Genomic DNA, 12,773 nt, shown 5'->3' on the forward strand with positions numbered 1-12,773 from the left:
GTGTTTTGGATCATAGTCATGCTGAAAGATGAAAGTTTCTCTTCATTTTCAGCTTTCTATTATATGCCAGAAGGTTCTGTGCCAGAAACTGACTGGTACTTGGAGCTATCCATGATTTCCACCACCTTCACTTATAGCCCTGGCTCCAGAAAAGCAGCACCAACGTGTCATGCTGCACCATCATGCTTCACCATGGGTATGGTGTTCTTTTGCTGATGTACCGTTGTTTTTGCAGCAAACATACTTTTTACTATTTTATCCTAAATGTTCAATCTTGGTCTACTCAGACTACATGGTTTTTGGGAGAATGGATAAATGTTTTTGGAAAGTTTAGTCAGGCTTGGATGTTTTTTGGTTTTTTTTGTCAGAAAATGCTTGCATCTTGCCACTCTGCCCAATAGCTCAGACAGATGGTGAATACGGGAGATAGTCGTTACATGTAGAGAGCAGCCAGCACTTGCCAGAAAGAGCTGCAACTCTTTTAATGTTGCTGTAAGCCTCTTGACAGCCTGCCCAACCAGTTTTCTCTTAGTATTCTTGTCAGTTTTGGCCCTGTTCTTGATGATGTGACTGTCCGGGTACTTTCTCCACTTGGTAACTGTCTTCACTGTGTTCCATGGTTTATCTAATGCCTTGGAAAGTTTTTTTTGTAGCCCTTGCCTGAGTGATACCTTTCAACAATGAGATTCCCTTGATGCTTCGTAAGCTCTTTTTGGCCCATGGCTCTTATAGTAGCATGCAACCCTAGTACCACAGATGTGTACTATTTCACATGAGCCTGATAATTATTTCTTTCTGAACACAGCCACATACCCAATTATAAAAGGGTGTGCACACTTATGCAGTTAGGTTATTTTTAATTAAAGTTTTTATCAAATGTGTCCCTTTTTTTTTATTATTGGCATTGCATAGACTGTAATTTTTTTACATTAATGGTGCAAAAGTTCTGATTTGATTGGTCTTTGTTTCATTTTTTTTTTACATCACAAATACCAGCTGTTTTAATGGTGTGGAGACTTTTTATATCCACTGTAATAATATTGCAGAATGTTATTACCATGATTTAAAATTTTTTTATTTATTTGTATTCTCTAGCACCAAGAGGAAAGCGAGGGTGGAAAACATTTTATGCTGTTCTCAAAGGCATGATCCTCTATTTGCAGAAGGTTTGTTTATTCACTCTTACATTTTCCATCCTCGCACTGCTGATTAATCAAATTTCCATCATTTCCCACAAACATTATCAATAATAATTCAATTTCTCCTCCAGGAGATTCAGATGGTGAGAGGTAATCACATTTTCACATTTATTTCAGGTCTGACAAACCTTTTCAGAGCCCATCAAAAAAAATGCGTCCCAGTGCCTCCCATTCTCTGTTACAATAGTTTATTTATGTGCTCCATTTGAACTTGCATTAGTTGCTTAGCTGTGCAGTCATGCAAAAGTCACAGGCATGAAATACTGCCGTACCTGTGCATACATTTGTGCTGGTGACTGATTGTACCCGCAGCCACAGGTTTCCATGGCTTTATCAGCTAATGATGTGCCATTTACCCAAGTGCAGCAATCACACCGAATGACTCTCATCAGAGGAACAGGAAATGTGCTGGATGGCTTTCTCATTATCATTTCAAACAGACCCTTTACTGTGGAGGAAATAATATACTTTAAAAGATTATACTTGTAGTGGCTTACTTTTGATTAATGAACAGTTAATGAACATAATCTAGCAAACATTTATCAATTATTTACGGCTACAATGTTGCACATATATATGTAACAAGAAAGTAATGTCAGAAAGATCAGTTCTGCTGTTCATAAATACCAGTAATGATGTTGTACAATGAGGACGTTGTCATTACGCTGGAAATAGTGTCATCGGTGTCCTAATGTGTAGTGAGCCAGGGTCTTTACTGTGCCCGAATTCACGTACTGTACATGATATACTGGTTCACAACCTCTGAAGCTAGAGAGCTGATTGAGACACACCCAAAGTGAATCAAGTAATAGATGTGTAACAATAATGTGTAACAATATTCTGTCTTTGTAACTTTATGGCTCCAACGTCCTGACCCCTTAACACTAGTACTACCGGAATTCTATAACTACTAGAACTGCCAATAGCGGTCATTTTGACTGTTCATACCAGACAGCAGTGAATGTCATTTTTGTCATGTTATATTTACTTCAAAGCTTCTATGGTCATGTTTTATGAAAAATGTGGGGTAATTTAAGCATACATAATATAATATGTTCGTGATATTATTGTGTAAGAGCTACTAGACCTCCCACAAAAGTGCATGCCGCATTTTGCTTTCCGCAATTTGCATCCGGCAAGCTGGAGATCAAAGTTTTTCACCGCAGTTAAAATGTTGTTTTTGAAAGTCAAAATGTCAACAAATATAAAATGAAGCAGAATATTTCGTTAGATAAAAACATATTGTGAATTTTGGAAATGATTACATCTGTCTTTATTCAATACATTTTGACTTTTGGAGTTTACAATGCTTTAGCATTATCGGAAATGTTTGGACCACACAAATCGGAAACAGTTTTATGCAGCCTCTAATGAAATCTAGAATGAATAAATAGCTCTGTTATATTAGGACAGATAATAAACATCATAACACAAAATTGAAATTCTGCTCCTCCATCAGACTCTGCATCATCAATGTTCTCAAGCAAGGATAAAACCTCAGTGACAGTCATTTTCTTTCTTGTTGCCATTTTGACGGTAAACCTAAGTTTTAGCTTAGCAAAAGCATACAAAATTGCCAGAGAAAGGTTGCTAGGCAACAGCTACGCACATCTTTAACGGCAGGAAAAAGCGCTGAGGAGATACAACGCCTGTAATATGTGCGGTCAAATTGACCGCTATGGCCATTCAAGGTAGAAATACTCAGAACTCTTTTGTGTTTTGTAATTTTAATAAAATAACAATGTTAAAATAAAATTTACATTAATTTAAGAAAAGTCATGGAACTGTAGTTATATGGGTTTAATTTCAACAAAGTTATTACATTGCAAATCTTTAAAATGGTCAAAATGACTGCCTTGGTAGTTGTAGTGTTAAATGACGATATATTGAGGAGCCATGAAAAACATTTAGTACAGTGTATTTTTACTTTAAAGATCCTCAGTTACTTTACTTATCAATTCTTTTAAAGATCCTCAATTACACAAACACACACACACGTTCCATGTTTTATCTGGACTTTCCATAGACATAATGAATTTTATACTGTCAAGTCAAGTCAAGTCATCTTCATTTACATAGTGCCTTTCACAATGCAGATTGTTTCAAAGCAGCTTCACAGTGATAATAGGAAAATTAATTGACAGATTGTTTTGGGTTTACAGCAGCTCTGAGAAAATATTATTATGGAGCTAAAGTAGGTTTTTGATTGAATCACTTCAGTTTTAAAAATTGTTAATTATTAACTTAGGGGCCGCTTAAATTACATCTTTCCTACTGAAATCCGAATATCTTTCATGCATTCTTGCCGTTCATTTACGTGTTTGAATGTGTATGTACACAGATGCTTGGTCTTTTTACAAAGTGACATTTGCTAAATTACTTGTCTGGTCCGCATAATACAAAAAAATTAGTCGTGTCCATGGATCTATGCGAACTGGAATAATTTTTATCACGTTTAAAGGGAAGGAGGCCTTCGCAGGGGAAAGTTAAGTTGACACTTCAGGGCTGCGTTAAACTGACAGAGTGTGTCTGCTTCCCGAAAAATGCTAGGAAGACTGTTCCAGAGTTTAGGTGCTAAATAGGAAAAGGATCTACCACCTGCGGTTGATTTTGATCTTCTAGGTATTATCAGCTGGCCTGAATTCTGAGATCGCAATAGACGTGAATGACTATAATGCATCAAGGTACTGGGGAGATAAACCATTTAGTGCTTTGTAAGTAATTAGCAAGATTTTAAAATCTATACAGTGTTTAACAGGAAGCCAATGCAGTGTTGACAGAACCGGGCTAATATGGTCATACTTCCTGGTTCTAGTAAGAACTCTATCTCCTGCGTTTTGGATCATGCGATGAACAAACTACAGCTGATTATTTACTGTATATTCTCTCCCCCTACACTAACCCTACACCTAAAGCTACCCATCAATGAATACTTCCTGTATTTTTACATTTTCGAAAACGTTACTTAATATGATTTTTAAGTTGTTTTCCTCATTGGGACAAAAAAATGTCCCCACAAGGACAAGTATTTTGGACATTGAAATCTTTGTGGAGAAATTTTGTCCCCATAACATAGGGTTTACCAGGACCACACACACAAACACACAACAAAAAAGTAATCCAAAAAGTATTTAAAAATAAGTCGTTAAAAAATGTAATCGTTAACTTCATAAAAAGAGTGCTTTCTTTTGTGTTGTCCTCGCAACAGAAAAACAGCTGATTTATGAAAAAAAAAAACTTTTCAGTAGTAATAAAAGAATTTAAGGAATTGGAATCTGAACCACATTAGTTAAATTCCTCTAGATCCCTATACATTGTTCATCATTTGTCCTGTGTGTGGTTACTTCTGCAGGACGAGTATAAGCCAGAGAAGGCCCTATCAGAAGACGATCTGAAGAACGCCATCAGCGTGCATCACGCTCTCGCCATCAAGGCTATGGACTATGAGAAGAAGCCCAATGTTCTCAAGCTCAAGACTGCTGACTGGAGAGTTTTCCTCTTCCAGGCCCAGTAAGATCCGCTCACAGACACCAGCACATACTCCAGAGAAACAGACCTAAAACACTGCTGAGACCTTCCCTGAACTCCAAATCTAATTTCATGCTTCAGTTCAAGCTCAATTAAAGCTCGTTTATCTCTTCCATTGGTCTGTCTGCAGACATTTTATTTCTTCTTAAGGCTGACTGAGCCCATTTTGTGAGTTTGCACCACTGTAGCATGGCCTTCCTCATATGAACATGTGAAATCTCTTCTCTGTAGGAGCCCTGAGGAAATGGAGTCCTGGATTGGAATAATCAACTCAGTGGCGGCCATGTTTTCGGCCCCGTCCTTCCCCGCTGCCATCGGCTCTCAGAAAAAATTCAGCCGCCCGCTGCTGCCGGCGACCACCACCCGAATGTCTCAGGTTGGTTTAAAGAGTAAAGCGAGGCTCTGCTGATGTGATGTGCTGTGTCCATCTGAAGTCTTTGATAACTGGTGATCGTTTGATGTGCCTGTTGTGTTACAGGAAGAGCAGCTCAAGTCCCACGAGGCCAAGCTGAAGCACGTCTCTACAGAGTTAGCTGAGCACAGATCCTACCCTCCAGATAAGAAGGTCAAAGCCAAAGAGATCGATGAGTACCGCTTGAAAGAGCACTACCTAGAATTTGAGGTAGGCGCCCTTGCCTTTTTATGATGCAAGTGACACAATCAAGCATTTCGTTCACTCAGGTTTACCTTGGCCATATTTTCCCCCTCGCTTCGGCGTATGCTGACACGTAGGGCCTCGCATTCATAGTCTTTGACGTTTCCTCATCTAGACTGTCAGGGATGAACTCGCCTAGAATTGATGGAAATGCGTTTACTGAAGCTGTTTCATTTTCTGGCTTTGATTGATAGTTAAGGTCAGAGGAAGAGAATTAGACAGCACTCTTATCAGAGAGCCTGCACTTTTGTTTCAACATTAAAGAAGATGCTGTATAAATTCTTGTTCTCATATTTAATGAATTCAAACCAGCACTTTTTGATGTAGTCCTCATCTAATACATAAATAATAATTAATATTGTAACAATTATAAACAGATTTTGTTTAAAAAATATATTAAAAAATCAAATAATCTTTAAAATCCATTTAAACACAGTTGTTGTGTTGATAGTGTACATCAAGCTCAGCCATTCAATCCTGTTATCAAAGACGTTTTTGATCAAAATGATCAAACAAATATTTTCTACTGAGCAGCAGCTTCATTAAGGCTAAATATGCAAGACTGTTACCATTATATTTTTTATTTTTATGTTTATAAATTGTTAACATTCATTGCAAATCAGGGTTTAACAGTATTTAGACTTGACATTAATTGAAAATAAAATACCTTAAAAAAAAAACTTTCAAGGTTAAGCAGCATCGTTCACAAACAGCATTCACAAAAAAATTGTTAAAAATGATTTTGAAGTGAATGTTTGATTTTTTTTTAAGTGTCAAACCTTGTTTTTGTACCCTATTTTTGTGGAAAGATCATAGAGGTCAAAGAGAAGTAGCCTTGAATTATGAAACCTTCCCAAACTTCTAAATTTCTTCAGCCATAGTTTGAAGTGTTAGTTCACCCAAAAATGAACATTGTCATCACTTACTCTCTCGCATGTCATTCCAGTCCTGTATGGCTTGCTTTCTTCTATGGAACACAAAAGGAGGTGAATGTTGGTAATTCCCATTAGTTTCCATTATTTTTTTGTCCATTTGTCCATAATGGAAGTCAATGGGAAATGAAATGGTTTGGTTACCAACTACATCATCTTTTGTGGATACCAACATTTCTCAAAACATTTTCTTTTGTGTTCCACTGAAGAAAGAAAGTCATACAGGTTTGGAATGACATGAGGGAAATGAATGATGATAATGTTAATTTTTGGGTGAACTATGTAGCTGCGTTGAGTGAGTCAGTTCAACAGATGGAAAATGGCTCGTCATCAAGCGCAGGGGAGGTGCAATGTGTGCGATAAATAATACAAAACTAAGAAACAAATAATATGATGGTTAATAAGTGGAATAATTGGTTAAAGTGAACTCAGTTTTATTAGTTCTATTGGACAGCCCCATTGTAATATGTAATTCTGATTAACACACTGGTATTGCAGTGTATTAACCCTTCCTAATAAAAACTGGACCAATCACACACTGACGTAACACACATACACTTTGATGGGCTTTCAGCTACAATAATAAAACAAACACCTCTGTAGGAAGAAAAAAACCCTTTTAAAGTTCTTTGGCCAGGAATCAGGATCAATATTCCAGTCAGTGTGTTTTACAGTTGAAGGGTAAAAGACCCTCCTAAATGTGGATCTTTAATGAATCTCTCCTTTTAACTGTCAGGACCAACCTGAGAAATCTATCCCATAATCAGCATGATATGAGATTTATTTCGCACTTTTGTAAGTTAATGTTTATTACACTGTATTAAGGGGTTTGCTCTGTTCCAGACATTAGTAATTTGTGTGTTTAGACAACATCTTTAGGTGCACCTTCAACACAAAGGCTGTTCAAAACAGCAGGTTTTGGCCAAATTCTAGGTAGCAATGCATATATCCTTCCCAGATAAGGCAATTCGAGAATGCACTACAACAAGCTCAGTGAATAAAATGAATTCCACATGGTGAACACTGAGGAAAATTAAAAATGTGTAGTGTGTTAGAATAGCAACATGCTGCTGAAATCCACTGTGATTCCTGCAGTTCACCTGAGGAGTGTTGTTTGTGTGCTTTAAGGCAAGATACCACAGGTGAAGAGGGTAAACAAAAAAATATGCTATTTCACCATACTTCCAGGTGATTAATCACAGTACATTAAGTTGTTTTGTATTACATGTTTCTGAAATCTATTTCTGAAATTTATATATGCAAATAAAGGATTATCAAATTAAATTAGCATTTTATGTTAACATATTTTATAAAGTTCATAATTCTTGTTTTATTTTGTCGACATGTTAGAGTCAGGTTTTTACAGAGGGGATTTTGGATCTCTTTTTATCATAAATTGGAAAATACTGTCAACAGTTTGGTGCTTGTAAAAGCTGCTGAAGTGGATATTTAGGTCTCTGATATCTGATTGAGATCATTTTGAGAAAACAGCCTTTTAAGTTATGTACTGTGATTAAAATCTGCAGGCACAAATAGATAGTGTAATAAAATAAACACTTAAATGTGTATTCTAGATATTCTCTATCCATTAGTCTGAAAGAAGACATGGTGTGAAAGCAAATTAGCTCAATATCTTAATGTATAATGTATAATTTACAGTAAAACATCGCGATGGATGATGATATGGTCAGGTGGGGGGTTAATTTTAATTATTTTTTAATTTAAATACATATAAGTATAAGCAAAACAATACATTTAGAGTTTGTAAAATACACACTGATGTATATAGAAGCGGCAATAACAATTCTTTCCAATATAATTAGAGGACACGTTTTATTCATATCAGATACACATTGTGTAAGTAACTTTAAAGTTTACTCTATTCTTCCCCAGTTCACCAGCTTACTTACTTCGGGAGAATTGGATGAATTCACGTTGTAAATCCAACAGAACCTGCGGCACAAACTAACATGGCGGTGCCCATAACGTGTATAGCTCAACTAACGTGATCATTATAAAGGTGTTTAAACAGCAAAACACATCCACTTGCACATATCGGAATATCAGATATTTCATGTTATAGTTAACAAATGTATTGAATATTTTAAATAAAAAAGGAAAACTGAAATAAAAGCAGATCATCAGTCATACAGCGCTGCGGTGTGTGACATGACAAGCAATGACGCGTCACCATGGAAACAATAAAGTGATACGTTCTAAATAACGGTGGCCAGAATATTTTAAACTTACGTGCGAAAGGGTTATTTTATTTCCCAACTAACGACTCATCCGGGCTTTCCAATAGGTATGCCTGACATGGTATTTTCACAGAATCACATCTCTGGCATAAACTACAGTATTTAAAATAGCATTTATGCATTAGTTATATTCTCAATTTAATTTACAGAGCAATTCCTGCAAAGATTTTAGGTTAACTATAGTCTATAGAAGAGAGTGTGTCAACTCGCAGCGGAGCGGGGCGGGGGCGTGGCATCACGATGGTGTCTCTCCATCGTAATGTCGGTCGGCCATCACGATGGACGATGATATCGGGCACAACCCTAGCCTGTGGTGTCTTGCCTTAAATCACTCACAAGGTGCCATTTGACTTAAGTTGCTGCCTTTACAGGTACAGTGACTGCCTGTATCAGCAGCAGAGCTTTGGAGCAGAGCTATTGTTAGAACTCTTGTGTCATTGGGCTGTGTGGCGGGTGATGACATGATAATGGAGTCTAATGGATTTTCTGAATTCTCTCTGAAGGAGAGCCGTTACGAGATGTACGTGAAGCTCCTGAAAGAGGGGGTGAAAGAGCTCCTGACGGCCAGGGATGGTGACACAGCGCTGAAGAAGTCTCAGTCCAGCCCCTCTCTCAACCAAGAATCTCAGCCGGCCACCGCCAAAGTCAAGCGCAACACATCCGAGCGGAAGGATTACCGGCCCGAAACGCCCAAGGTTACATAGGCGGTCTTCTGCTTCCTGTCGGAGAGCCATTGTATATCACGCGTGACTGTATTTTGATGTAATTTATTTACCTGCCGACAGTTGTATCAGATAACATTTGTGTAAAATGTAAATTGATCAATTGATTGGAAGTTGTAAATCTCTAGGTCTCCCTTGACCAGCTGGTGCTTGTGGAGCAAATAGTGTGGTTTTCTTTTTTTATTCGTTAGCGTGTAAAGATTTCATGGTTGCACTTTATTTTACAGTACGTGTATGTACACACAAGAAATGACTGTGTAATATTAGGTAACTACTGTACATGGGTTAAGGTTAGGTTTAGGGGTAGGTTCAGATTTAGTACCTAGTTATTACCCAGTTATTGCAGTTACTATAGTAAGTGTATGCGGAACAGGACTGTAAAATAAAGTGCTACCGGTTTCGTTCAGAGAACATGACTCTCTTGATTGTGCTGTCCCCTAATTTGCTTTTCTTTCAAGAGCAGTATTTTCTTCAAGTTAGTGGAAACGTCCACATACATATGCTAGGCAGTAGATATAGTCTCACTCGGAGCATTAACTGTTATTTTAATATACAAATAAGCGGCAGATATAAACTGACAACGTCCTGATGAAAAGCAAGAAGAGTTTTGAGGGGTAATTTTGAGGATCCTTCAGGATTTCGGTGCATGGTTATGATACAGAGTTTGTCACAGAGCCTTTCGTTGTCGTCGCTGATGTAGTCCACTACCGACGTACTAACCACCTACTAACAACCCACCAAATTCTCAATATAATATCTACTCACCCGCGTTAATGGATTGTACCAGCATGTCGCAGCAATGGACCGAAACTCTACATAGATTATTTTCTAATGATGATTTTGAGGTACTTGCTGAGTTACGGCGTTTCAGACTGCAAGATGATGTCAACTGTGATGATGATCATCAACTGTGCAGTTTGTGCCATTTATTTTTTTATCTGTTTGTTGAAGTACTTCTGCTTTTTCAGTAGTGTAAATGCTCCTTTTGTGTATTTTATAATCTTATATATTTGAATTTTTAATTCTCTGTTCAGAACATTATTGTTGTAAAAATGACAGTAGTATTTATAGTGCACTTTATTAGTTCTTTTGACTCTTTTAGAGAGCTTTATAAAGGGTAGTGATATGTTACTTCATTATATCACAGGTTTTTCAAGCATAACCAAATCGCTGGTTGATTTTATTGAAGGTACACAGCGGAAGGTACATTTTCACTCGTGTAAAGTTGTGTTAGTTTGTCTGTGCTCGTGTATTTTTGCTGTCATGTTTAGGTTGTTCAAAGACACGTTTTCTAGAAGAATTTAGAACTTTTAGGTTTGGAACTGATGCTTTTGGTGTTGCTGACCTTGAATTTAAAATGTCATTTTCATTACAGACAGAATTGACGTGAACACTATATGAACGTTCTACACTGTTGATTGCACACCAAGAAAGATCGTCAATCTATTTACTCATTTGAACTTTTGAGGGTTTAAAAGGAATCTATATGAAAAGCTATTCACATTTACAGATATTAGTCTATAAGTCCCTGCAGTCTATAATGACATTTGTTTACTTGAAATATTTTTGAGGACACTTTATTTTTTTTAGAATTTGACAAATAGAAAGGATTCGTTCATATCTGCATTGTGTTTTTGTCATTACTAGCTCTTTCGACAGACTTTATATTGTTGCTCACACAGAAGCACTTAGATAATGTTTATTTTTATTTATTTGTTGCTGTTAAGAACAAAAAAAAATTGCAATTACTTTTGAGCAGTATATACACAGTTAGTAATGAATACTACAAAACTGTCATCAGTATGAATGGTGATATGAAGAGATGGACTCTTCCTTTTTGTGTGCTACTATGTTTTATGTTGTTTGATGTTCACTGCTTCTCCAGACCAAATAGTTTTCTGTGAGATGTAACTCTGGCACTAACCCTTTAACAGTGCACGTTGTACACAGACTTAGTACTTTTAAATAGTAATTCCATTTGTTAATATTTTACATAGGATGTAGAGAACAGTAAAAGAAAATCAGAAGTGTATTGTAAAGATGGTGGCATGCAAGTGCACTTTAGGGTTTCAAAATTAAAACAATAACAACACAAACGAAAAAAATGCATAAAAGTGTGACTTGCATAATTAGAAGCAGTGAAGAGGTTCGAAATAATAAGTGGAATATATTTCTTTCTTTATGACAATATTTTGACTGGAACACTCACTTTGTTTGTGACTTTTAATCTCCTGGGTGCAAATGCTCATGTTTACCATGATGTACGGCACAACGCTTTATTTTTCCAGCGATGTCATCTTTGTCTGTTTACTCTTTATCAAACCCTGTAATGTATGATCTCCTCTCAAAATGCAATTGTGTGAGCATTGAAGGAGAGCTGCTGGTTTTAATGCGCCTTAGCCATCAGTTGGACCATTTGGTGTCCAAACTCAGATAGAGTGAAATACCTTTTTTAGCTGTGATCCTGTACCACTCCTTTCAATATGTAAATGTTGTTAAATATGCCTGTTGCCCTGTGTTCAGAAGATTGGGTTTGTTGGTTGTGGTCTCTTGGCATGCGTGTCTTACGCCTGCTACTAAGATCAGGGACACAATGTTGGCTTCAGTCAATAAAATACTGTATTTAATCGTTCATTGCATCTGCACTCATTTGTAATATAGAATATGAGGTACAAACTTAACAGCTTATTATAAACCGATTTCCTCAAATAAAAGTTAGCCAACATATTGTAAGTCAACACATTGAATTTAGCAGGTGTTGTATATAAAAAGTCGCTGTACACATGAGGCGGCAAGGTCACATGAACATCTTGACACGTACCGACAACTATACATTACTTAAAGCTATTCTATTCGTCAGGATATTGACGTAGCAGCTGTTGTTGTGCTTATATTTTCTTCCCTATATTATGACGTGTATATGAGTGAAACGGCTTCTCAAGAACAAATGCAGTGTGGGGCTTTATTTTATCCATGGGGAATTGATTGGATGGTTGCTGTTGGTGAATCTCATGTGAATGACAGGTTGCCCCGCCCTCGTCATCAGAGAAGAGATGTCGCTGCAAGAGGGAGGGGAAGTTAGTTTGATTGAGCCACATAAATTTAAAACGATGTGCACCGATAAACCATTTATAATAAACACTGCAGTATTCCATAAAAAAAAAAAAAAAAAGAAGAATTGTCAATTTTGATTTCATGTTGACTTTATGTAATTGTCATTCATAATGTTCTTGTCTTCTGGGTGGATATATCTCTGAGAGACAGAGAAAACGCACACAAGGTCTGAGTATTATTTTTAAAAGAAACAATTACAGGACAGTCATTTTGAACATAGCCTTGTATTCTATTAAGTTATTTTAATAAAGTTCGGGTGGAGCATGTTCAGATAATCCATCCAATCAGCACAAGAGGAAGTCTATAAATAACCGTCTCTCACCTCCTGTTTTTCAACAGTTTTCTGGCATTTGTCCCCACCCTAA

The 12,773-nt window shown here is 36.9% G+C and overlaps 1 protein-coding gene across 6 annotated transcripts in view; it reads left to right on the plus strand.

Moving 5' to 3' along the window:
• Positions 1 to 12,322, plus strand: part of psd3l (pleckstrin and Sec7 domain containing 3, like) — a 122,739-nt gene extending 110,417 nt beyond the window's left edge. For 2 of the 6 annotated variants that reach the window (XM_067398416.1, XM_067398417.1), the window contains exons 9-13: positions 1,096 to 1,166; positions 4,552 to 4,709; positions 4,959 to 5,103; positions 5,206 to 5,349; positions 9,076 to 12,318. In XM_067398416.1, coding sequence (XP_067254517.1) covers positions 1,096 to 1,166; positions 4,552 to 4,709; positions 4,959 to 5,103; positions 5,206 to 5,349; positions 9,076 to 9,276 — 719 coding nt within the window. In that variant the 3' untranslated portion in view covers positions 9,277 to 12,318. Of the gene's footprint in view, positions 1 to 1,095; positions 1,167 to 4,551; positions 4,710 to 4,958; positions 5,104 to 5,205; positions 5,350 to 9,075 lie in introns of all 6 variants that reach the window. The other 4 variants (XM_067398413.1, XM_067398415.1, XM_067398414.1 and 1 more) reach the window with 4 other exon arrangements.
• Positions 12,323 to 12,773: the final 451 nt, after the last annotated feature.

Source organism: Chanodichthys erythropterus, chromosome 10, assembly GCF_024489055.1.
Source record: "Chanodichthys erythropterus isolate Z2021 chromosome 10, ASM2448905v1, whole genome shotgun sequence".
Lineage (NCBI taxonomy): Eukaryota > Metazoa > Chordata > Actinopteri > Cypriniformes > Xenocyprididae > Chanodichthys > Chanodichthys erythropterus.